The sequence below is a fragment of the Sorghum bicolor genome, chromosome 6, assembly GCF_000003195.3.
Source record: "Sorghum bicolor cultivar BTx623 chromosome 6, Sorghum_bicolor_NCBIv3, whole genome shotgun sequence".
In the NCBI taxonomy this organism is placed as follows: domain Eukaryota; kingdom Viridiplantae; phylum Streptophyta; class Magnoliopsida; order Poales; family Poaceae; genus Sorghum; species Sorghum bicolor.
Genome location: NC_012875.2, coordinates 4331505 through 4357663, shown reverse-complemented (window position 1 = coordinate 4357663; position 26159 = coordinate 4331505). Strand labels below are relative to the sequence as shown.

The following is a 26159-nucleotide window of genomic DNA, read 5'->3' as shown; positions in this document are numbered from 1 at the left end:
CTCTGATCTTGCCTTCTAGAAGCCTGCAGCACTTCAATTCTTTCCGCTGTCTCGAAATAAACAAATGTTAGAGAAAACAGTAGTTTGTTCCATCGAAATACATGAGATGGGAAGCATACACACCAGTTTATGTGAGGCTTCTATTTTTTTCTGCCAATGTAATGGTACATTGCCCACATTACGTAGAACCCGCATTTTTTTGTTCGCCATCGGCTGCTCTAGGATAGCCATTTCTATGTGGTGAACCTCGAATGGTGGGGTTGGGAGCACATCCACTCGTGTCTTAACACTATTGTATAATGTGTAAAATAAAAAATATGAGAATCTTCTATGTGATTAAAAAATATGTTATTGGTTTCACTTACTCATTTAGCACTATGCATAAGGGAGCGACACAAGAAAGTGGTTTCACCTTGGAGGCCCACACCTCGATACGTGACTCATAAAGTTTGATATCGACAAAGATGAAATGGGACCTGCAATCACAAAGTCCTAGTTAATCAAAATATTAAAAAATAGCTATGATGACTAAAATAAAGGGGGAGAACACATACTCGCTATTGTAGGCTAGAAAGATGCTCATTTTGTTCCGTTTGACGAAATATTTGACAACCGTGGCCACCACGTCTATCATATAGGCCTTGCCATATCCTATATCACCTCTGCATGTTTTCTCATTTGGTCCAAGAATCCAATGTGCCAAAGCTTTTGTTCAGTGCAGTATAAAGCCAACCACGTACATAAAAGCATAGGATATGTTAAAACATTACTTAAGTGGTATATTATAGCATCATACTGGAATGGTACTTACAAAGTCTACAACATCATAGTTTGGTTGTCGAGGTCACGCCTGTTGAAGAGTTGAAACTGGTAGTCATATCTGATATGATGCAGTGTTTCTTCATGTCGACCGAACACCACTCTAGATAAGATGGTAGCTTCAAAACTGATCTACTCTCTGTTTGGGTATCAATAATATAATAGTCATGTAGTTAACGCATATTTGTTGGCAAATCATTACATTCACTCTGAGTTTTCAACAAAGGTTCCCCACATTTATACTGGTATGTGACGCTTGCCGTTTCAAACTTCCCTACTTCTTGTAGATAAAGTAACTCAGCTTGCTCTTTGCTTGTGCCCCTATCTTCAACAACCTTGTTTAAAATTCTCTTATATTCAGATTTTTGGTTTCGGGCTCTCTCTTCGTTATGCTTGCTCTTATCTTGCCGCTCGATATCAGTGACACTCATCCACCTCGGTTTTGAGGTGATTAAGTTCCAAAAACTAACACATGGGTCTGTGTAGTGATGCTTGATAGGCTCTGCCTTATCCATCGGCTTCTTTCTTTTAGCCATTTTTGGAACTTTATCTATCGAAGCAGATGTGGGGGTATAAATCCCTATACCCTTACGACTAGACTTGGGCTACGAAATTTGACCCATTACGAGACAGCTCGAGGCTTGATCCAACCATTCAGAGTTTCACGCAAGAAAATAAGACGTGGAGATCAAGCAGGATTCCAGTCGGTTAGAATAGGAATAGATGTCGCATTATCTATGGCAATTTTAACTGACTAGGATTAGTTTACAGATTTGTAGTCCTGCCCTCTGGACTATAAAAGGAGAGGCGAGGGACCCCCTTAGATAAGTTCAACTCATCTCAGATCAATACAATCAGACACATGACGTAGGTATTACGCCCACACGGCGGCCAAACCTGGATAAAAACCTTGTCTGTGTCTTGCGTCACCATCGAGTTTGTAGCTTGCGCACCTGTCTGCCAATAAACTACTACCGTGGGTATACCCCAAGGTAGACTACCGACTAGCTTTCGTCAACAGTGGCGCACCAGGTAGGGGGTGTGCGTGCAGCTCTCTAAACGAACAAGATGGTTATCATCCTTGCTTCCGCTGTCGTGGTTGAAGGCCTCACGTTCACCGTCGGCCAGTGGACAACTCGCGCCGTTGGCCTCACGACCATGGTTTTGGAAGAGAACCAGATCCAACCCGAAGCGGCGGAGGTGGAGGTTCCGACCACATCGACTACGACCACCTTTGCCTCGACGACGTTGTCGACTACGCCGACATCTCGCCCTCCACTTCCCCGCTACAAGGGGAAACGAATCGATGACTCCGACCTGCTCGAGGCCATTGATCGCGCCAACCACAGGCTCTCTGAGGTTTCTGATATAGTGAATTCAATCTCAGACCAGATCACCAAGACGGCGCCACTCGACTGTCACGATTCTGCTCGGCCAACTCGTGCAACTTCACACGAACGGCTGGGAACGTCTTTGGCGATCACGGCCACCTCCGAAGGAAGGATCATTCGTTTCAAGGCAACCCCTCTGGACGGGTGCCTTCCTCATGGCCTGAGTAACGCGGCTGACCAGGTTTCGTGTTACACTCGATGGCTATTCAAGATGATAGATCTATCACCAAGACAGCCCATACGACCAGCACGTCGCTTTGTCAACATGGTCTATGTTCGTACTCTACCGGAGAACGATACTGCCAGCACAAATTCAAGCACGGGCTCCGTTCCCACCGAGGTCTTACACCTCAAGGACGAAAGCTACGACTTAGATCTTCCCCCATACCCCTTGGGTTTCCCCCGCTTCTCGATATTTCCCCCTCGCCGAGGAGATCTGGTCCTCAATGTCAGCAACGACAAACCATTTCTCGACAGAGAAGCTGATGATCAAAGGCAGCAGCGTGAGCAGCGTAATGCCGATCGCGCCCAGCGTCGGGCAGAAGAACAGCAACGACAGCTGGTCCCAAACAATCTCGATGATGCTTTCGACATGGTGGGAGACCAGCTAGTGTTCAAGACCCTGAGCGCTAACGTAGCCGTCGCCATGGCGAATCTCGATCGACTCCCAGACACGCCAGAATGCCAAGGTCTCCGGACCAGTATACGAGCACACTTGATCGCGGCCATGGGGCAGACGCCGGACCTTATAAGAAGAACGCAAGCTATCTCTTACACGGAAGTCACTTCTGACCAGACCCACCGAAGTCGGGCCTCGCCACGGCCTAGCGCACATCGCCGCAGTCGCTCGCCAGACGACGGCCGTGGCAGGGCAGCTCGTCGTGACGACCGTGGTCGGGACACTGGCCGCAACCGTGGGCCAAGGCATGGCCATGACCAGGAGGTAGATCAGGGAAGAAACCGCGATCTCCGACACAACCTCTCCCACAAAGACGCCCATGAACGCATCAACAGATGTATCAACGTTAGAGCTACACACGAAAACGTGCGCCGTATCGAGTACGATGCTGCACACGGCCCCCTTGGCTTAAAGCAATTCTCCTCACACCTCCGACAGGTCATCTGGCCGCGTAATTTTAAACTTGAGAAGCTTAAAAAGTATGACGGCAAAGAAAACCCTGAAAATTGGATCACTCTTTACGAGATCGCGGTCTGATCAGCAACTGAGGACGAACATGTAATGGCGAATTATTTCCCGGTCGTGCTCGACCAGGCAGGCCACCAGTGGCTCCTTGGCTTGCCCGAAAATTCATTCGATTCATGGAAAGAACTACGACAAGCATTCATCGACAACTTCATCGCTACCTGTGAGCAGCCAGGAAATAAATACGATCTCGAGAGGATACGGGACCGCAAGAATGAACCACTGTGCGATTACATCCGACGTTTCTCGGATATGCGCCTCAAGATCTCGAAGATTTCTCATGACGAAGCAATTTCTACCTTCATCAAAGGTCTTCGTTTTCACGAAACCCTGCGGAGTAAGCTACTGCGCAAGAGGCCAAGCACGGTTGCCGAGCTCCTCGCCACAGCCAAAAACTACGCCGATGCCGACGACACAGAAAAACTCATCAGAGCAGATGTCAAAGGAATCCAACAAAACGAGCAGCCTCCTCAACGGGACGACACCCGAGACAATCGCGGATGATTCAACAACCGCAGCCTTCGGCGCACTGACAACCGAGACCACCGAGAAGGGTGGGACAGGCGCCGCGACAACCGTGATGATTTCAGGGGTAAACGACCTCGTGACAACGACCATGAAGTCAACACAGTCAAGCGGTTTACTGGTCGATGCGATTATCAGGAGGACTACAATAAAACTTTGAAGGGGCCATGCCAACTTCATCCCAAGTCCAACCACACAATGGAGGAGTGTCGTGTCCTCAAAAGCATATATACACAGCAGGTCATTCAAGGTGACATCGCTAAAACAGCGGGGAAGCTGAAAGGTCCAAATGGTTAGAGGGGGTGAATAGCCTATTTAAATTTCTTACAAACTTCAACTAGAAAAGTTGATTAGTACAATGTTGGGTATTTTAAACGCAAACAGAAAAATCCGCAAGCGCACGGATACCGATGTAGCCTTCACCCGGGAGTATTCGAGGGTATCGATTTTCCACAGGGAACGTGAGTGTACTAATTAAGAATCAAGATCGCCCAAGGATAACTATATAATTGTTTTTGGTGGGAAGTGAGGAAGTTTCCTGAGAGTTCTCTAGTTGATCTAAGAATCAAGAATTACTTCAAGATTATCTATATCGGGACATCAGAGCACTAACCACAGAAAGAGATGAGAAGGGGGCTAGGAAGGTCTGACTACGGTCCTACAAACACCGATCCGAACGAGGTGGAATACGTCGACCGTTAGGGCTGTCACTACCCTAAGGCTACCACAACAATCCGCAGGATTGGGTGCAATTCCAGGTAATTGCAAGACTAAACACCACGTCTAATCTATTAATTACTACTCTAGCGTTATAAAGACTAGAGCACTTGATGCAAGCGGGAATCCAATAAATAACTTGAATGTAAATAAAAGTAATTAGAGAACTCAGGAATTATGAATTGAAGAACCTGGAGAACGATGAAGAACGAACCAGATGCTGCAAAAGTATAATGTTGAGGAAGATCCGACAGACCCGGCTCCTCCTCTGCTCTCCTCTTCTCTCTCCCTATTTTCTAGATTACAACTAGAACTAACTAGAACTAGAACTAGAGGAACTAGAACTAGAACTAGATGAACTAGAACTAGATCTAGATAAACTAGAGGTAGAACTAGAAGAACTAGAGGGATCCTCTCAACTTGGATGAAGAATTGAAACTCTAGCTTTGATTCTTTAGAAGAGGTATGATCTCCAGGGGCCAGGGGGGTCTGGTTTTATAGTCCCTTCAAGTGAATCTGGGCCGTCGGATCAAACCGACATTGATCGTGTGGTTTTCCTTGAAGTATTAGGTCGGTGGAGCATTGTCCCCGAATTGGACTCTGTTTGGTCCAGGGGGGAGAGCGGGCGCCCAGTAAGGTAGGGCGGGCGCCCAGTGCCTGAGCCCTCTCGGCCTCCGCTGTAACACCCTAGGTGTTAAGCATGCATTTAGTCCCCTCACAACATGCATAAGCATCCTCATCAATCATAAAGCATCATGAGCATGACACTCTTGTTAAATTATGATTTTATGTGCTTCATTTCATGTGTTTTAAATATGATAAAAATATGATACTTGCTTCTAAAATTGTGAAAAATTCAAATTAGGTTGATTTATGTGTGAGAAGAATTTAGAATATTTTTGTGCAATTTTTGGAGCTATGGAATTTGAGAAATGGGATTTATACAAAAATATCCAAAAAGAATTTATTTAAAACCTAGAACTGAGTTTTAACTTGTAATTCAAATTCTGTTTGGAATTTGGTCTTGCTTGTTAAAGCAAAGTGGTAGAGTTTTTGTTTTGGAACAACTTTGTTTCTGGGAGCAAGAGGTGAAAATGATTTTAAATTGGTCCAAATGAATTTAGAAAGAATTTGGAGAAAAGAAATTAAAAAAAAAGGGAAAGGGGGCAGGCGCTGCTGGGCCGACCCGCCTCCCTTCTGGCCCAGCTGGGCAGCGCGGCCCGCTCCCCCTCCTCTCTCTCCCGCGCGCGCGGCGCCCGCCTTGCTCCACCCGGCGCCGGCCACGTGGCGGCCGTACGCCGGCGTTGGACGCGCCGCGGCCGGCCTCCAACCCCCCCCTGGTCGGGACGCCGGCGCTGGCTCCCAGGCCATTTCGTCCATCCTGTCTCCCCCGCTCCCTCCTTCTCCTTCCTCCGCTCAAACCGCGCCGCAGCAGCCGCTCCTCCGCGCGCCATTGCCGGAGAGAGCTCCGCCGCTCGTCGCCGGCCACACCAGAGCCTCAAGCTCGACGCCGAGAGCACCAGGGCACTCGCCGTCGCTAGGGTAAGCTCGTGCGAACGCTCTACCGAGGTGAGAGTCCGTCGAGCGCCATGAATCGCTCGCCGGAGTTACCCCGAGCTCGCCGGAGTACTCCGCCGCGGTGGATCTAGCGTTTCCTTGCGTCTTTTCGCTCGTTCTTTGTTGCGCTAGGTCGGTAGGAAGGTGAGGAAGCTCGGAGAGGCGTTTGCGCACGCTCTACCGCGCCGGAGCAGCCTGGCCACGGCGAGCAGCGCCGCCGTGCCGCCATGCATGCTCGCCGGAGGTGTTCCGGCCGTCCTCTGGTCGATCCAAGGGTACCGCTGGGTGCGTCTTGCTGCGGGGAGCACGTTGGTGCTCACCCCGTGGCCGGAGACCTCACCGCCGGCGAGATCCGCTCGTCGGAGGTGAGCTCCCTCTCGGTCTCGCTGACTGGTGGGGTCGGGGACCCACTGTCAGTCGCAGGGGTACCCCGGTGGGTGTAGATCTGGGTGAGCGTAGCGTTTTTCGTCGGTTTTCTTGAAAAAGTGTTTTCCAGAAATTGATTTAAAGTTTGTAAAATCTATATCTTGAGTTCTACAGCTCCAAATTGAATGAAATAAATTTTGGTGTGTTCCTTATTTCCAGATCTATATCCTAGTATGATTGCATGTCATGTTTGAGTAACTTTTCTGTGTAAGAATAATTAATCCATGTTTTTGTTAAACTTGGAAAATGCATAGTAAATGAAATATGGCTCAGAAAAATGTGAAACTTGTTTTGCTGGCTCTGCATGTGTGTTTACTCACTGAGAAAATATTGTTACATATTATTTGGTGTATAAACGAAATTATGGTAATTTAAATGCTTGCATGGCAGTGGTTTATGATTTTTAATAATTAATTGGATCATGCAATAAATCTGGAAAATTTTGTGGGTATTTCTTATGATATTAGACAAATTGTAAAAATATGAAATCTGTTGTTTGACACTTATATCACAGTAGGGTGATTATACTTACTTTATTACTTAATCTTGTGATTTTTGTGGTTCAAAATAAGTAACCAAAAATTATGAAAAATTTACAGTGGACTTTGTGATTAACTAGTAGTCTCCTGTAATTTTTCTGGAATTTATTGATGAACAGAATTGCATGTGATTTTTAATGGGCTTTGAAATGGATAAAGAAAATTTTGAATGGTTGTGTATGTGGGTTGAATGGATTAAGTTGGGTTTGGTGTATCTTTGAAGCATCATGTAGGTTGCTGATGTCATTTGAAAAATAATTATAGAAGAGAATGTAATAGATGTTTGATTCGATTGTTTATTCTTGGATGATGTTGACTACCTTGTAATGAGCATGATCAAGTGCATTACCTATGCATCATAACATGACTCCTTTGGTACTCTCTCGTATAAGCATCCACTCGGGCATCCCGCACCCCACTCATGAGCATATATGCATCATACAGGCTCGCAGGAGAACGAGGTGGGAACCCAGGAACCCGAGGAGCTTCAGGAGCAGGAACCTCCGGAAGCACAAGAGCCCGGAGAGGAACTGCAAGAGTGCCCGGATCACCGACCCAGCACGTTTGAGAAAGGCAAGCCCCGGAGCATTCTAAGTCTCCCTATTCTCGCTAACTTATATAAAGTGCTATACTTATTCTATTATATTGCATATTACGTGATAGGAGTTGCCTGATACCGTTGCTGCATATGTACTCCTTGTTATCCCTACTCGTTATCTACCTTGTCCTATGTAGATAGGCGCGGAGTCTATGCTTAGCTTGCTTAGTCCGGTAGAAGTCGGGTGATGTCCTGTCACCTGCGAGATATAGGTGGATACCGGCTTGATTAAGCAGTGGTTGCTGGGGAAAGAAATAACCAAGTGTGGAAAGTAATTGGAGACCGGGCAGGGTCTTATGGTGGGTTGCCCATAGTGCCCCCGCCTGTGTCGATTAAGGACCGATCGTTGACGGCCCTCTTGTCATGTTGAACGCATGCCCCACACTTAGCTGGAAGGATAAGTCGTTCCGACCGCGAAGCCTGAACACTATCCGGGCCGGGAATCGAGCCGCCATGCGCTGTATTGGTGGTGGTTGAGGAGAACGACGAGGGCGCGGCGCGCAACCTTGGTATACCTTGGATACCTCGGTCGCCGGAACGGTCCTCGGGTACTGGCGGTGCCTGCCGAACCCGCGAATTGGTCCTGGATAGTGTAATATGGTGATCTGTAGCTCACTTGATCAGTGAGTGTGGTTTGTGTGGGGAATACCTCGCCAGCTGGTTAGAAATCGATTCGAATCGCCATCGCTCCTGGATAGTGAGCACTTGACATGAGCTTCGTCCTCGTAGTAAGGACTATGGAACACTTGGGTTATAATGAAACGGGTTTATGACTGCTGTGATGAGGTACTATCATAGTCTCATACTTGCTTGTAATAGCACAGGAGCAAACCTAGATAATAGACAATGATACTTTCAACTTGAGCAGATTAAAAGAAGAAAAGAATTATGTAGGTTCGGATAATGAAACCTTGCGGTCTTTGCAAAATGGTTGTCAGCTACCCCACTAAATAGCCTTCATGATCCTTGATGAGTCTTTATTTTAAGTTTATGGCGGGTAAGTCTAGCTGAGTACATTCTCGTACTCAGGGTTCTATTCCCATGTTGTTTTGCAGATGGTCAAATGTACTATGGTTATTGCATCCTCTGTCTGTACCCAGCTATGGGTGATGACTAGACCAAGGGCGATGGTCACTCCGTCTCTTCTTTTGCTTTTGTGGGAATGACCGAACTATGGCACTGTATCAGACTTATCGCGTGTGTTGTATTTTCGAACTATGAAGCTTCCGCTACTTGAAGAACTTGGTTGTAATAACTTTAAGCACTCCGATGTATTTATGAATGTTGTAATCTGGATGTGATTGTGGATGGCGACCGCTAAACTTATTACGATCTTGGCTGTATATGTGATGTGTGGTATGAAATCCTTCAAGATTTCACGGACTACCGGGATTATATGGGCTTAAGCGTGATAGTTCGACTATGCAAATGGTCACTATTAGGCTTAATCTCTTATAATTTGGTCGGTTCTGTTACATCCGCTTCGGTCCCGTGGCTTCTGGAGTCTTCTAGATGGTAGATAATTGTGCGGCACGTTAATATCTCTATGTAAACCCGACGTGTGGGCCTTTCTTCCGTATTTCCTGATAACCCCCTGCAGAAATAGACAAACACCAAAACTCGTGGAATTCTGTCAGATAAAACCCTAAGTCTAGGTGTTGGTTGCATATAGGTCCTTTTCTATGATTAGTTGATGGTTAAATGTAAGCATTAAGGACCGTCAACATACAACAAAAGGCAAAGCTATTCTAGCACTAGCACAACTAAGCTATGCAAGCCACCTACACAAGTCTAGAAAGAGAGCTAAGCTAAACAAGCTACACAACTAGCAAGGTATGTGTTGACGGTCCTTAAGTATCAAATTTAATTATCAAATAAACAAAGAAAAGGATCCAAATGAAATCAACATCTAGACTTAGGGTTTTATCTGACAGAATTCCACGAGTTTTGGTGTTTGTCTATTTCTGCAGGGGGTTATCAGGAAATAAGGAAGAAAGGCCCACATGTCGGGATTACATAGAGATATCAACCCACCGCGCAATTTTCTACCATCTAGAAGACTCCAGAAGACACGGGAAGGAAGCGGAGCCCGAAAGGTGCCAGGCCTAGGGCGCCCGCCCACCTCTGGACTCCGTTCCGGACTCTCTTCGCACACGACGTTCCACCGACCTATTGGATCCAGAATAACATAGTACCACCTCGCCTATCGACCCAAAAACGCATAGAAGGGGAGGACTATATAAGGAGACCCCCTCTGGCCCCTGGAGAAGACAAGAAATTATCATAGAGATTGAGGGGTGCCCTCGAAGGAAAACCTCTTCTCTAAATAATATTTCTTTTTAGGCTTAGCAACCAATATAAAGTAGAAATAGATCTTCTAGTTTCTACTAGATTGAGAGAGATAGAGTGGAGGTGTGGATCGGAGGAAGGCTGGCCTGTCGGTGTCTACTCCGAGTTGTACCTACGGGATCAAGTCTCCTAACCCGAGGCTTGCTTCTAAGATTCTTCAGTAATTCGACTTCTAATGCTAGTAACTTCTTGTTTTATTGTTCTTTGGTTTATGAGTTTACTTTAATCCTCTTCCGGTTGAGTATTAGAGTAATCACTTGTTAGCGTAAACGTGGTGTTTAGGCTAGGGTACTCATAGATATCCCCTGACTAGCTGGACCGTGGTAGTAGCGAGGAACGTGACATTTCCGAGTTACCTTTGTAGATCACATCTCGTTATCAGGACGGGTAGGTTTATAGGTGCGGGTCGAACATCCTTTGTGTTGTCTAGATTCCGTGTGAGCCTCCCCAATAGAACAGTAGATCATCCTTACCAAGGTTAGAACGAGACTACGGTTGCAGTCTTCTCTATACATCACTCACATCGAGAGACATTCTTTGTAGCCTAATGGGATAGTAGCACTAGATTTGGTTAGTCAGATGCACCCTTTCTCCCAGTGGTAAAAATATAAATACGATAACTCTGGATAACCTCCCGGGTGAAATGCTCACCGATATCCGTGCGCTTGTGGATCATTTCCTTATTGCGTTATCAAATATCAACAGTATGCACATAAGTAAAGGTGAGGGGAGTGATTGTTATACCAACGTTGTAGAGTAGAGATATATCCAACCAATCACTCACAATCACAAAGAGAATCCTCGGCAAGAGATGACACAAGATTTTTTACCGAGGTTCACTTGCTTCCCGGCAAGCTAATCCTCGTTGTGGCGATACACCCACTTGATGGATCACGAGCTAATTGGCAATCCAAAGCCAAACTCTCAGCGGGTGCCGCACATCCACTCACAAGATGGGGATCCTCCAAGCCACGAGCAATCCACTAGAGTAGCCAATTGCGATCTCCCGCAGGGAAGGCTCAAGAACCCCTCACAAATCACTTGGTGAGGCTCGAAACAATCTCCAATCACGAGCTCAACACCACCGTTGCTCCAAGCCGTCTAGGGCATCGGGAAACACCCAAGAGTAAGAAGAAATCCGCAGCAAACTCAAGAATCAAGTGCCACTAAATGCAACTCTCAAAGCAATGCACTTGAATCTCACTCAATCTCACTAGGATTAGCTATCAAGCAAGGAGATGAGTGGAGGGAGTGTTCTCTAGCTCAATGTATGTCTCAAGTAATCAAATGTGCAAGAGTGAACCTTCCAAAGCCGGCCACCTTCTATTTATAAGCCCCCTCAAAGAACTAGCCGTTGGTCACTTTCACTAGGCTGAAATCGGGGGCACCGGACGCTACCAAGTGAGCACCGGACGCTCGACCCCCAGCTTCCGGTGCACTGGGGTTAGCCACATGTCCTTCTTGAATCTCGCGTGTCAGATTCTAACGGCTACCTGCAACACACCGGACGCTCTGCAAGTCCACACCGGACGCGTCCGGTGCACACTAGACTCATGCGTAGGGAGTTCCGCAAACCTGCAGGGTCACCGGACGTGAGCCACCGGATGCACCTCTGAGCATCCGGTGCTCACCGGACTTAAACACAGAGAGGGTTGCAAAATGCCCTCACACCGGACGCTAACCACCGGACGCTCTCAGAGTGCGTCCGGTGCTCAACCCTAGCAGGGTCAAGCACACCGGACTCTGAGGCCAGCGTCTGGTGCCTCCGCACTCAGCGTCCAGTGAGTGTTTCTCAGCGAAAAACACTCCCGTGACTTCTACAAATTTCCCACCGGTGCGATAGAAAATATACACTTATTTTTCTCAAAAGAGAGGAACCCACACCCCTCTCAACCCTAGGAACTCCACCTCCTTTGTAAATGTGCTAACACCAACAAGTGTCCTCCTCCTAAGGACCCCTTGTGCTTTTCGAGGCTGACCGTGCCCTTGTGCTTTTGGTAGATGGAGGCACTTCTTTAGGTAGGGGAGAGAGAGAGGTACGATGTGGAGGAGGAGGAGAAGCCTCTTTTCTCTAGGGTGGGAGAGAGGGACAGGGAGAGGTATGACTTGGAGGAGGAGGATGAGAAACCTTTTTTGTTTGGTGCGGGGGAGAAGGAGAGGAAGAGGTAGGACATTGAGGCATAGGTTAGTGATAGATGGGTTCATGACCTCTCAGTGGCGATTCTCTTTCTTCTCCATCATCATCATCTGAAGACAACTAGTCGTCAAGCTTAATGAAGTGTTTGCACGAGGCCACATGAGCGCCCTTGTTCTAAATAAGGCGTTTCCTATCTTCATATACGAGGTAATCAATGTGGACCGTGTTATACTTCTTTTTCAAGTATACTACCAATGCTGATGTGAGCATATCGTGATGGAATTAGGCAGCCATTGATTACCCCCATCTCCTGTAGGCTAGGCCTAGCCGAGCACCACCTTGTCAGTTGTCAATTGCTGATGGATGTACAACTTAACAGGCATAGGCTTGGTGATGTTATCAACTGGATGAGGCAAATTCACCTCTATATTCTTGTTGGTATTTATTAATGCACATTAAGATTTATGATTATCTGTAAGCGCACAGATAAAATACCAATGTAGCACTTCACCAGGATGACCTAGGGGATTATATACCTGGATTTAGGCCCCTCTCCTACCTGGGCCCTCGGGCGTCGCACCTTGTGCTCTACCCCTAGGGTTGGCACTGCGACCTAATTGGCTTTGATGCTTGCATTCTGTTATGATCCGGGAGCAGGCAACACGTAGGCCAACTTAGACACTCTTTCGTTTCACTTTCAAGCTTGTCTTGGATGTTGACTCTTTCATTTCGCTGTGAAGACTGATGAGCGAGAGTGACCAGGGGAGGGGGAGCTGGGGCGACTGGGGTGGGGGCGCTAAGGATAACCTTAGTTATTTTTTGTGTAATAATATAAGAAGATTCTAACTTTTTGGAGAGTCAAAGCATCTCAGGTTTAACTAAATTTATATACTAAAATAATAACATTCACAATAATAAATAACTATCATTGGATTCTTCATTAATTATATTTTCATAATATGCTTATTTGATATATCATAAATCTTTGTATTCTTTAAATTTTTGGTCAAAATTAAGATGCTTTGACTCTTCAAGAATGTTGGAATACCTTATAATTTGGAATGGAGGGAGTAACCAGTGCCGGCCCTATGGGAGGGGCAGCAGGTGCGCAGGCCATGGGCCCTAGCGGCTTGGGGGCCTAACGCCAGGTATGTATATTCTAGGCTTTGTTTGGTTCCCAAAAAATTTTGCAAAATTTTTCAGATTCCCAGTCACATCGAATCTTTAGACGCATGCATAGAGTATTAAATATAGACAAAAATAAAAACTAATTACACAATTTGGTCGAAATTGACGAGACGAATCTTTTAACCGTAGTTAGTCCATGATTGGACAATATTTGTCAAATACAAACGAAAATGTCACTATTCATATTTTGCAAAAAATTTTGCAAGTAAACAAGGCCCTAGTATATGTATAGGTTAAGGGCTAAGTCATTGGCTTTTGTTCCAGGAGACAGCGCGAGACGAGGCCACACGAGCCGATCAGCGGAGCGGCGGCCGCCAACACACGCCAACACCTGTCGTTGCATTTAGGGGCTTTAGGCAATTACCAATCAGGTTCTTGTTAATTTGATTAATTAATTCAGTTTTGTATTTTCTGTTATAAGATCGTGCCAAATTGTGTAGGTCCTAGGTTTTTTTTCTCTTGTTCAATTTTTGTCTATGTGCAATATCGAAAGAGATATCTTAGACACGATTGATCTCAATACCATCCTTGATGATTTTACATCAAGAAATGCCCGAAAAAGTATATTTATATAAAAAGCAATGAGTATGATGGAGTTCTGTTCTTTTTTAAGGTAATCATATTAGTTCTATAAGTACAAATATATTATTTTTTAATCTACATTGTTTCTCGATCTTGATAATTATCAAACATGTTTAATTTTAAATATATTATTGCATTTATTTTTCCTTTATAAGTAAAATTAGCCTATATATTATAGAGAAAAAAAAGTCTAAATTACTCCCCTCAAGTTTGTCCTACGTTCAGATTACCCCCTAAACTTACATTTGATTCAATTTACTTCCTCCAACCATTTTAATTGGTCTAGTTTACCCCTTAACATGATTTGTTATTTATGTTTCCACATATAAGTTGAGTTTTAATATCAAGTTTTGTGATATATTGGAGAACATTATAAGTTATGTTAGAAAAAATATAACTTAACTTTTTACCAAATTTTGATAGCTTAGGAAATTTAAAAATAAATTAACAGTAGAGAAACTTATATAATGATGAAAAAATTTTGATAGCTTAGGAAATTTAAACATAATGATGAAAAAATTATATTGGATTTTTCTAACACAAAATACTAAGTCCTCTATCACCTCACAAAATTTGAAACTAAAATATAATTTGTGCATAGAGAAACAAAAAAGAAAAAACTTTTTAAGGTATTAGTTGGACCAACTTATATAGTTGGAGGGAGTAAATTGAACCAAATGTTAGTTTAGGGGGTTATTTGGACTTTTTTCTATTATACACTAGAGAACCCGTCGTGACGAACTCGCCAGAAGGCCCTCAAAATCCTAGGGCCGGCGCTGGGAGTAACATTTATCTATAGCATCATAAGGAGTATTTTCTAGAGGTTATTAATTAGGGATCCAAATTTGTATAACCATAGAAATGTGTGGTGACCGTGAAGAGACGTGGATACCAACTCCTCTCATCAGCAACACGATGGACGAAACGAAGAAGGTGCATATCAATCAAACACATATACAGTGCATGAGTACATGAGACCAAACCAATGAAATCAATTTTTTCCTGAAAAATATGTTACAGGGACAGAGTGACACGCATGACTACAGAATACTTGAAAAGGTGCAACAGACAACCTACCGACCCTAAGACTATCTCCAACAAGATAGGCAAAATAAGACCCATACCCAAAATGTCTCTTGCACAGTGTTTTAGTAGGAAAAAAACATCCTCCAACCGAGTACCCAAACCTACAACCTATTTTGCGTCGTAGTTGTTGTGGAACGCAAATATGCGTCCTCTTCGGTGTCTTTGCGTCTCCACGCAGCTGGAGTGGAACGACTGTGCCTCTTCCTCGGGCGAGGGCACGCCGCGACGGCGCGCTCCCAGATGCACTGCGCGGTGGTGGCGGTCTCTGTTCTTGGCGGCGCTGCGGACGCGGAGGTACCAGATGCACCAGCTCCGGCTACCGCCGATACGCATGGGTCTGGAGAGCTGCTTGCCCTGTCCGATAGGCCAGCGGAGGATCCAGCAGCACTGCCCCATGGCGAGGTTGCGGCCGGGGTGGTGGCTTCCAGCAGCGGGCGGGCAAAGACGAAGGCTGATCCAGGTTCGCGGCGTCTGCGGGGGCCACAGCAGTGCGTCGTGTCCATGACGAGCGGCAGTTTTGGGTGTTCTAATTGCGGTAGCTGTTGGAGGAGAGATTTAGGATGTTATTTATTTTACTGTGCATGACCTATAACATAGAATGGGTATCTGTTTTAGGTCTCCTTTGTTGGAGACAGCCTAACTGATTAGCAACTTCTCTCATACATTATTCGAGAAAAACAAATGCTTCGCTCGCTCATACATGGAGGGGAACATAACACAGAACGAAACCATCCTAGGACACACTTCCTTTTTCAAGCCAAATCACGACTCGGTATCGTCTGGGACCCTAGGTCCAGGGAGGCAGCCCAATTTAAAGTCAGTCATGACAACCGGATGTGGCTTCAAGGCAGACCCACTGTCCGACGAAGAGCTTCTCGCAGCAGAGGTTGGGGTTGAAGCTGAGGAACTCGTCCTGGGTCAGCCCCGCGCCCTCCCCCACGGAACAGCATGTCTCGCCTGTCTGCACCCCATGCACCTTGTTACAAGTAAGCTCTGACTTTGGCTCCGGTTCCGGCTCCGGCTTTGGCTTCGGTTCCGGCTCTGGCTCTGGCTCTGGCTCCGGCTCTGGCTCCGGCTCTGGTTCTGGCTCTGGTTTTGGCTGCTCACAGTTGTCGCAGGTCGGTTTCGGCTCCGGCTCTGGCTTTAGCTCCGTAGCATCCGCCACGTAACCTGCAACATTTCATTCATTCAGCATGCATGCTCATTATACAGTGTGATAATGACGCAATGGCATAGATGCATTTCATGTGGAATGATTGCTTGGAGACAGGAAAGAGTATGTAGCTGCATACCTTGTCCATATGCGTCGTGGCGGAGCGCCGCCATCTTGCTGGGACGCATTGTGGGCCTCGCGTTGGCCCTGGAGATGGTGACCGCCACGAAAAGGGATGCGATCAGGAGGAGAATAGTGGCGGCATGGTGGTTCGCCATTACAAGTGCTGCCGCTTCAACCGTATAAACAGATAGATCTTGTGTAGAAGAATTAAGCTCTAGCTATATGCTTTATTGCTTGGATGGATTGGTGTCGTAAAGAGCATGCTCCGCGCCTTCTTATAGCTTGGCGAACATGGTAGCTGATAAGATGTATGTAGTAGTACGTGACGAATTGATGGACGGGTGAATCGGTGACACGGCTATGGACGTCTCGTGGCAGCACATATTTTAGCTGGCGTCTTCCAAGGCAATTTGGTCACGGACCAGCAAATGAATCCGAGCGGGGTGTTTATGATTTCAATGGAGCTCATTTGGAATACCAGCAGGTGAATCCGAAGGGGTGTTTATGATTGCAATGGAGCTCATTTGGAATATTCTATTTTTTTAATAAGGGAATAAGATATAACTATTAGTATAGTAGAGCTTCAACCGTGATTAAGACATTATTTATCACCTCCAGTCCTCCGTGGCCTTCCCCTCGGTCCCTTTGTCGCCTCCACGGCTACGCTCGTGGCCACATCGTTGATCTGCTCTGTATGTATCCATACTTTGCAACAGCATCCATACGTATTAGAATAAGATATTATATCATTGTTAGACATGCGTGAGTTGTTGAACTCATATCAACATAGGTCGTAAATCCGAGTTACATATGGAATGTGTAATCAAATTAACTTAGTGATAAATATCTTCTTACCGAGTCAAACATTAATGCGGCTATGGTCTCCTATTTATTTTTCATTTTTATTACACTTATTATATTATACTAATAAATATGCTCGTGTATTACAACGAAAAAAACCCTAAATATTTATAGCAAATAACATAATACCGGTAGTGATGGGGCAGTGAGATTTTTTTTTCAATTACTAGGAGAAGCCTCACTGGACAGCCACACGGTCGTGTGTCATAATTCACAAGTCACGCAATTTTTTACGAGAAAAACGGACCTCTTGCTTCGCGTCTTCAGCCTCTAACCCCTCCACCTGCAAGTTGTTTGTGTCGGAATGAGATTTTTATCCTACCCATTTTATATTTATCTTATTTTTGAAATAAGTATTTAGGATCCTAAACAAATTTAAATAAAAAATTATGAGCTACTAAGTTTTATAACTTTCTCATATCTATAACTTTTATTTTGATAGTTTCTACGTCCGAGGTCGTTTATAAAAATTTGAATTTCAAATTTGAGAAATTCAAACATAATTTTCTATAACAAGATGATTTCAAATAAAAAAGTTATTAACTACAAAGTTTTGTAACTTTTTAAGATCTACAAGAATTTCAATTGTTTATAAATTCAAACATAATTTTTCTTAGCAAGTTAATTTCAAATCAAAAAGTTGTCACCTACAAAGTTTCATAATTTTTTTATCTAAAATTTTTATTTTGGTAGTTTATCCATCTAAGGTCGTTTACAAAAATTTAAATTTTGTTTTTTTAAAATTCAAATGTTATTTTCCTTGACAAAACGATTTCAAATCAAAAAGTTATCAACTACAAAGTGAATTTATGCTTGTTCGCTTATGGAGTACTGGGTAGGTTCGTTTTTAGATGAAGACAAGGAGCAGCTGATCGCTGGAGCAAATACAATGCTGAAAGTTGCCATACAGCTGGTGAGTAAAGAGGCGCAAGCACAGAAGCATCGTTCTCTAGAGGACAACTGAAAGGTCCAAATGGCTAGAGGGAGGGTGAATAGTCTATTTAAAATTTCTACAAAGTTCAACTAGACAAGTTGATTAGTAAAAAAACAAAAGGCGAAGCTATTCTAGCACTAGCACAACTAAGCTATGCAAGCCACCTACACAAGTCTAGCAAGAAAGCTAAACACTAATTACAACAAGAAAGCACAACTAGAAGCTTGCTACACTCCTAAACAAGATAGCTAAGCTAAACAAGCTACAACTAGCAAGGTATGCACATAAGTAAAGGAGAGGGGAGTGATTGTTATACCAACATTGTAGAGTAGAAAAATAGCCAATCAATCAATCACAATTATAAGAGAATCCTCGGCAAGAGATGACACAAGATTTTTTACCGAGGTTCACTTGCTTCCCGGGAAGCTAGTCCTCGTTGTGGCGATACACCCACTTGATGGATCACGAGCTAATTTGCAATCTAAAGTCAAACCCTCAGCAGGTGACGCACATCCACTCACAAGATGGGGATCCTCCAAGCCACGAGCAATCCACAAGAGTAGCCAATTTGCGATCTCCCGCGGGGAAGGCTCAAGAACCCCTCACAAATCACTTGGTGAGGCTCAAAACAATCTCCAATCATGAGCTCAACACCACCGCTGCTCCAAGCCGTCTAGGGTGTCGCCCAAGAGTAACAAGAAATCCGCAGCAAACTCAAGAATCAAGTGCCACTAGATGCAACTCTCAATGCAATGCACTTGAATCTCACTCAATCTCACAAAGATTAGCAATCAAGCAAGGAGATGAGTGGAGGGAGTGTTCTCTAGCTCAATGTATGTCTCAAGTAATCAAATGTGCAAGAGTATATCTCCCAAAGCCGGCCACCTTCTATTTATAAGCCCCCTCAAAGAACTAGTCGTTGGCCACTTTGACTGGGCTGAAATCGAGGGCGCCGGACGCTGTTGATGTTGCACCGGACGCTCAGTACCTAGCGTCCGGTGACACTCAACGGCTAACTGTACTGCTTCTGACAGAGCACCGGACGCTAACTCTGAGCGTCCGGTGACACCGTCCGGTGAGAGGGTGAATCTTACACCTTCCCTGAGTTTAGGACCGGACGCTACCAGGCGCGTCCGGTGCTAGCGTCCGGTGTGAGGGTGAAACTTACACCCTCCCTGAGTTTAGGACCGGACGCTACCCGTTGAGTCTGGTGCTGGCGTCCGGTGCCTAACCCTAGGCATCCAGTTACTCTGACCGCAGTCGACCTCACCGGACACACTCGCACAGCGTCCGGTGCAAGCGTCCTGCGACTTCTCCAAATTTCCCACCGGCGCAATAGAAAATATACACTTAATCCCCCTCAAAGAACTAGCCGTTGGTCACTTTCACTGGGCTGAAATCGGGGACACCGAACGCTACCAAGTGAGCACCGGACGCTCGACCCCCAACGTTCGGTGCACTGGGGTTAGCCACGTGTCCTTCTTGAATCTCGCGTGTCAGATTCTAACGGCTACCTGCAACACACCGGACGCTCTGTAAGTCCACACCGGACGCGTCCGGTGCACACCAGACTCATGCGCAGGGAGTTCGAAAACCTGCAGGGTCACCGGACGTGAGCCACCGGACGAACCTCTGAGCGTCCGATGCTCACCGGACTTAAACACAGAGAGGGTTGCAAAATGCCCTCACACCGGACGCTCTCAGAGTGCGTCCGGTGCTCAACCCTAGCAGGGTCAAGCACACCGGACTCTGAGGCCAGCGTCCGGTGCCTCCGCACTCAGCGTCCGGTGAGTGTTTCTCAGCGAAAAACACTCCTGTGACTTCTCCAAATTTCCCACCGGCGCAATAGAAAATATACACTTATTTTTCTCAAAAGCGCCGAATCCCGCCTCGCAAGCTCGGCGGGAGGGAGAGAGGAACCCAAACCCCTCTCAACCCTAGGAACTCCACCTCCTTTGCAAATGTGCTAACACCAACAAGTGTCCACCACTAAAGTGCATGTGTGTTAGCTTTTCACAAATATTTTCCCAAAGGAGTTAAGTTAGCACTTTACCAGATCCTAATGCATATGCTCAAGATGTGGACCTAGTAGCACTTGATTCGAGAGATGACCGTGATTTCCCCTCTTGATAGTCGGTTATCTATCCTAAACCCAGTCAATCACTTCTCTACTTATCTTAGACCGACAAAAGTAAAACCCTATGTTTGTACCTTTGCCTTGATAACTTTGTTCCTTATCTATCATCATGATCTCCACATCATGCTTCATCTCTTTGTAAACATATGGCCACCTATCCATGCCACCTTGCTCCTTCACCACATGTGTTGCTATGCCTATCTCAATTCACTTAAGCACAAAGCATTAGCAACTAGGTGTCATTAATTACCAAAACCAAACTTGGGCTTTCAACAACAAGTCAACCGATCAAGATGATAAGCCGGATGGACAGAAGTAATCAAGATGATGTTGGGACAGAATGATGTTTGGTTTTTTTGCAAGAAACTCTTCTTTGGAAGGCTGTTTTCGCTTGACTAGGCTTTTGTGTAATCAGCTTTGGCCTTTTTTTTTGTGGTGCTCTCACAATGATGTATTGGCAAGCTGTAGTTGTCGTACGCTTCGTGTTTCTCTCTTTAGTGTTATGCCTCTGTCTAGTTTTTTCTATCTGTTTTTCAAACTTTTTGTATGAACGGTATTTTCGTTGTTTGATCAGTGGAAATGGGGAAGATCCCTCGTCTCGAAAAAAAAACTACAAAGTGAAAGCCTGTGGGGGGATAGACCCCTATACCCTTACGGCTAGACTTGGGCCGGGAGGCTTGGCCCATTACGAGACGAGTTCAAGGCTTGATCCGACAGCCTGGAGTTTCGCGCAAGGAAGCAAGATGTGGAGATCAAGCAGGATTCTAGTCGGTTAGAATAGGAATTGATATCGAACTATCTATGACAATTGTAACCGACTAGGATTAGTTTTCAGATCTGTAACCCTGCCCTTCAGACTATATAAGGAGAGGCAAGGGACCCCCCTAGGACACATCATATTCTCTCAACACAATCCAATACAACCAGACGCAGGACGTAGGTATTACGCCAACTCGGCGGCCGAACCTGGATAAAAAGCTTGTCCGTGTCTTGCGTCACCATCGAGTTCGTAGTTTGCGCACCGTCTACCGATAAACTACTACCGTGGGTATACCCCAAGGTAGACTGCCGACTAGCTTTCGTCGACAGTGGCGCGCCAGGTAGGGGGTGTGCGTGCAACTTTTCCGGCGAACAAGATGGTCACGATCCCAGCTTCCGCGACCGTGCCCGAAGGCCTCACGTTCACCGTCGGCCAGATCACGTGGACGACGTGCAGCAGCGGCTTCGCGACCACGGTTCCGAAGGAGATCCAGATCCAATCTGAGATCACGCCGTCTCCGACCACACGCATGACGGCACCAAGCGCCCGACCACCGTTCCCACCCTACAAGGGAAAGGAGATCGACTGCTCGGACCTCCTCCGAGCGCTTGATCGCACTAACTCCAAGCTACTCGAAGTCTCCCAACTAATAGATGGAGTTCTGCGCCGGCCCGACCAAGCTGCTCGAGCGGATTTTTCGAAATCCCGCCGGCCAACTCGTGTCGCCACACACGAACGGCTGGGAACGTCCCTAACGATAACCTCAACCCCCTCAGGACGATCCGTCGAGCTCAAAAAGGAAGACTATCCTCGCGGCCTGAACAACTCGGCCTCTGTTTACTCACAGCATGTCCAATCCGTTTTCAGCAAGGCAGGTTGGTCGCCGACAAGGAACAATCGTCACCATGTCAACATGGTGACAATCCGAGAGCTACGGGACGGCCAGGTCTCCAGCACCAACTCAAGCACCGGCTCCGTCCCCACCGAGGTTATAAACACCGAAGACGAGGGCTACGACCTGGATTTTCCTTCACACCCTCCGGGTTTCGACCGATTCCCGATATTCCCCCCCCGGCGAGGGGATATTGTGTTCAATGTCAGCGCCGACGAACCGGCTGTTGACGGAGAAACAGATGACCAGAGGCAACTCCGCGAGCAGCGTAACGCCGATCGCGCCCGACGGCGTGCGGACGAGCAACAGCAGATGCCACCAAGTAACCTCAACGATGCCTTTGACATGGTCGGGGATCAGCCAGTCTACAAAACGCCAAGCGCCAACGTGGCTGTCGCCATGGCCAACCTGGATCGGCTTCCTGACACCCCCGAATGCCAGGGAGTCCGGACCAGCATCCGAGCACACCTGATCGCCGCAATGGGACAGACAGCCACTCTACTCAAGAGAGTCCAGGACGTCTCTTATACGGAAGCCGCCTCCGACCAGACTAATCGTAGCCAGGTCTCACCCAGCAGGCGTCACCGCAGCCGCTCCCCCGACAACCGTCGAGGGGACTCGCGGCGCGACGTTGGTGGTCGGGACGCCGATGGCCGCCGCAAGCAAATTCACGGCGTACGCGGCCAAGAAGAAGACCAACACAGGGATCTCCGACACAACATCCCTCCCAAAGATGCCCGGGATCGCATCAACAAGCGCGCCGCAGAGAGAGCAGTCCACGAAAACCTGCGCCGCATCGAGTACGATGCGACCCACGGTCCTCCGGGCCTAAGACAGTTCTCCTCACACCTCCGCCAGGTCGTGTGGCCCCGCAATTTCAAGCTCGAAAAACTTAAAAAATACGACGGCAAGGAAAATCCAGAGAACTGGATCACTCTCTATGAAATCGCCGTCCGATCAGCGGCAGGAGATGAGCACGTCATGGCTAACTATTTCCCCGTAGTCCTCGACCACGCTGGTCATCAGTGGCTTCTCGGCTTGCCCGAGGACTCCTTCGACTCTTGGGAAGAGCTACGCCAGGCTTTCATCGACAACTTCATCGCCACATGCGAGCAGCCCGGAAACAAGTATGACCTTGAAAGGATAAGGGACAGGAAGAATGAACCTCTGCGCGATTACATCCGACGATTCTCGGATATGCGCCTCAAAATCCCGAAGATTTCTCATGACGAGGCCATATCAGCCTTTATCAAGGGCTTGCGTTTCCATGAAGCGCTGAGGAACAAGCTGTTGCGTAAGCGCCCATCAACGGTAGCGGAGCTCCTCGCCACGGCTAAAAATTACGCCGATGCTGATGACGCAGAAAAATTAATCCGAGACGATGCGAGAGGCCCCGACCAGCCTTCACGGCGAGATGACGGTCGCGGCCGCTACGACAACAGAAATCACCGCCGCTCTGACAATCGCGATCACCGAGAAGGTTGGGATCGGCGGCGCGACAGCCGCGACGACTTCAGAGGAAAGCGCCCTCGCGAATACGACCACGAAGTAAATACGGTCAAACGTCCCAATGGACGACGGGACTACCAAGACGACTACAACAAAACGTTGAAGGGACCGTGCCAGCTACACCCAAAGTCTAACCATACCATGGAAGAGTGCCGCGTCCTCAAAAGTATCTATACACGGCGGGCCGCCCAAGAGGACTCCGCCAAGAAAAATAACAAGCGCGACGGGCACGACCACGAAGATGAGGATGAGGACCAAGACAGGGACCCCCGACACCAATACGTCAGCCCCACCGACGTGGTCCACTCCATTTTCGGGGGCAAGGTCTCCACTGAGTCCAAGCGAGAAAGAAAGCTGTTAAAGAGAGCCTGCCTCAACATAGACAGCACGGACGGGCTGATTGCAGATCCGAAATTTCCCGCGTGGTCCCACAGGGAGATCTCGTTCAGCAGGAAGGACCAGTGGGCCGCCATCCCAGAGCCGGGTCGTTTCCCACTGATTCTTGATCCCTGCATCAATAGCATCAGATTCGAGCGCGTGCTCGTGGATGGGGGAAGCTCCATCGACATCCTTTTCCGCAACAGCCTGCCCGCCCTCAAGATATCACCGGCACAACTAAAACCTTACGACGCCCAATTCTGGGGGGTTTTGCCAGGTCAAAGTTCGGTGCCACTCGGACAGATAACATTGCCTGTCCAATTCGGCACACCCGATCACTTCCGGACGGAGTTCATCAACTTCGTAGTCGCGGATTTCGACGGGACCTATCACGCCATACTAGGCCGGCCATCGCTGACAAAGTTCATGGCAGTCCCGCACTACTCATACCTAGTCCTTAAGATGCCCACGGAGAAGGGTGTCCTAACCATCAGAGGCAACGTCTACACCGCGTACACCTGCGAAGAAGAAAGCTTCAAGATCACCGAGGCAATCGACCTCTCAATCCGCATGGCGGAAATAGCAAACCAAGCCGCACAGCTGCCTCCCGACCAGCTCCGATTACCTGAGCAGGAGACAGCCAGAAAGAACTCGAAATCCAAGGAGTACAAAGAAGTGCAGCTGGTCGAAGGCAACCCCGAGAAGACAGCCCTCATCGGGGCTAACCTGGATCCAAAATAGGAAGACGCGCTCGTCAGTTTTCTAAGGGACAACGTGAGCGTTTTCGCATGGAAACCCGCAGACATGCCAGGTGTCCCACGAAACCTGATCGAGCACTCCTTAAATGTCTCGAAGACCGCAAGACCAATCAAGCAAAAACTGCGACGGTTCGCTCGTGACAAAAAGGAGGCTATTAGGACAGAAATAACACGGCTTCTAGCAGCCGGATTCATAAAAGAAGTGTATCACCCCAATTGGCTCGCCAATCCGGTTCTTGTACGCAAAAAGAATAATGAATGGAGAATGTGCGTTGATTACACCGATCTCAACAAACACTGTCCTAAAGATCCTTTTGGTCTTCCTCGCATCGACGAGGTGGTCGACTCAACGGCCGGATGCGAACTCCTCTCCTTTCTAGATTGCTACTCTGGTTATCACCAGATCTCGCTAAAGGAAGAAGATCAGATCAAAACATCCTTCATCACACCCTTCGGCGCATACTGCTACACCACCATGTCTTTCGGGCTTAAAAACGCCGGGGCCACTTATCAAAGGGCCATCCAGCAATGCCTCCACAACGAGATTCACGATGACCTCGTCGAGGCCTATGTGGACGACGTGGTCGTAAAAACAAGGGACGCGAGCACCCTAATCGACAACTTAGACCGAACCTTCAAGGCACTCAATAGGTACAAGTGGAAGCTCAACCCCAAGAAATGCATTTTCGGCGTTCCTTCCGGTCTACTGCTCGGCAACGTCGTCAGTCGCGACGGCATACGACCAAACCCTTCAAAAGTCAAAGCCGTACTCGACATGCGACCACCGAAGAATGTCAAGGATATTCAGAAGCTAACCGGATGCATGGCCGCCCTCAGTCGTTTCATCTCAAGGCTGGGAGAAAAAGGCCTCCCTTTCTTCAAACTATTGAAAGCTTCAGAAAAATTTTCTTGGACAGAGGAAGCCGACGCTGCGTTCACTCAGCTTAAGACCTTCCTCACTTCACCACCTATCCTCACAGCGCCTCAGCCCAATGAAGACCTACTCCTTTACATTGCTGCGACCGATAGGGTTGTTTCCACGGCAATAGTGATCGAGCGAGATGAACCAGGTCACGTCTTCAAGGTCCAGAGACCCGTTTACTTCATAAGCGAAGTTTTAAACGAGTCCAAGGCCAGGTACCCACAAATACAAAAGCTTATATACGCCATCCTGATAACGTCAAGGAAGCTGAAGCACTACTTCGACGGCCATCGAGTCCTGGTGACAACCAGCTTTCCTCTCGGGGACATCCTGCGCAATAAAGACGCCAATGGCAGAATCGTGAAATGGGCAATGGAATTATGTCCATTTTCCCTGGAGTTCCAGAGTCGCACCACTGTCAAGTCTCAAGCCCTGGTCGATTTCATTGCCGAATGGACGGATCTCAACGAGCCTTCCGTTCCCGATGTCTCAGACCACTGGTCAATGTTCTTTGATGGGTCCTTGAACATCAACGGTGCAGGCGCTGGGATATTGTTCGTATCACCCAACAAGGACAAACTCCGCTACGTCCTTCGGATCCTTTTTCCGGCGTC

At 47.2% G+C, this 26159-nt stretch overlaps 1 protein-coding gene across 1 annotated transcript; it reads right to left on the bottom strand.

Annotated features, from left to right (window-relative positions):
* LOC8083431 (procyclic form-specific polypeptide B1-alpha) lies at positions 15826-16618 on the bottom strand. The gene is made up of 2 exons (XM_002446097.2): positions 16411-16618; positions 15826-16288 (listed from the first exon to the last, which is right to left on the bottom strand). Exons 1-2 carry the CDS (start codon positions 16547-16549, stop codon positions 15936-15938), a joined length of 492 nt encoding a protein of 163 aa, XP_002446142.2. The 5' UTR covers positions 16550-16618; the 3' UTR covers positions 15826-15935.

Excerpts from the sequence above, each read along its gene's own strand:
- LOC8083431 (XM_002446097.2), bottom strand. The coding sequence starts at position 16,549 with ATGGCGAACCACCATGCCGCCACTATTCTCCTCCTGATCGCATCCCTT. Across the intron at positions 16,289-16,410 it reads CCACGACGCATATGGACAAG|GTTACGTGGCGGATGCTACG; the intron begins GTATGCAGCTAC and ends GAAATGTTGCAG.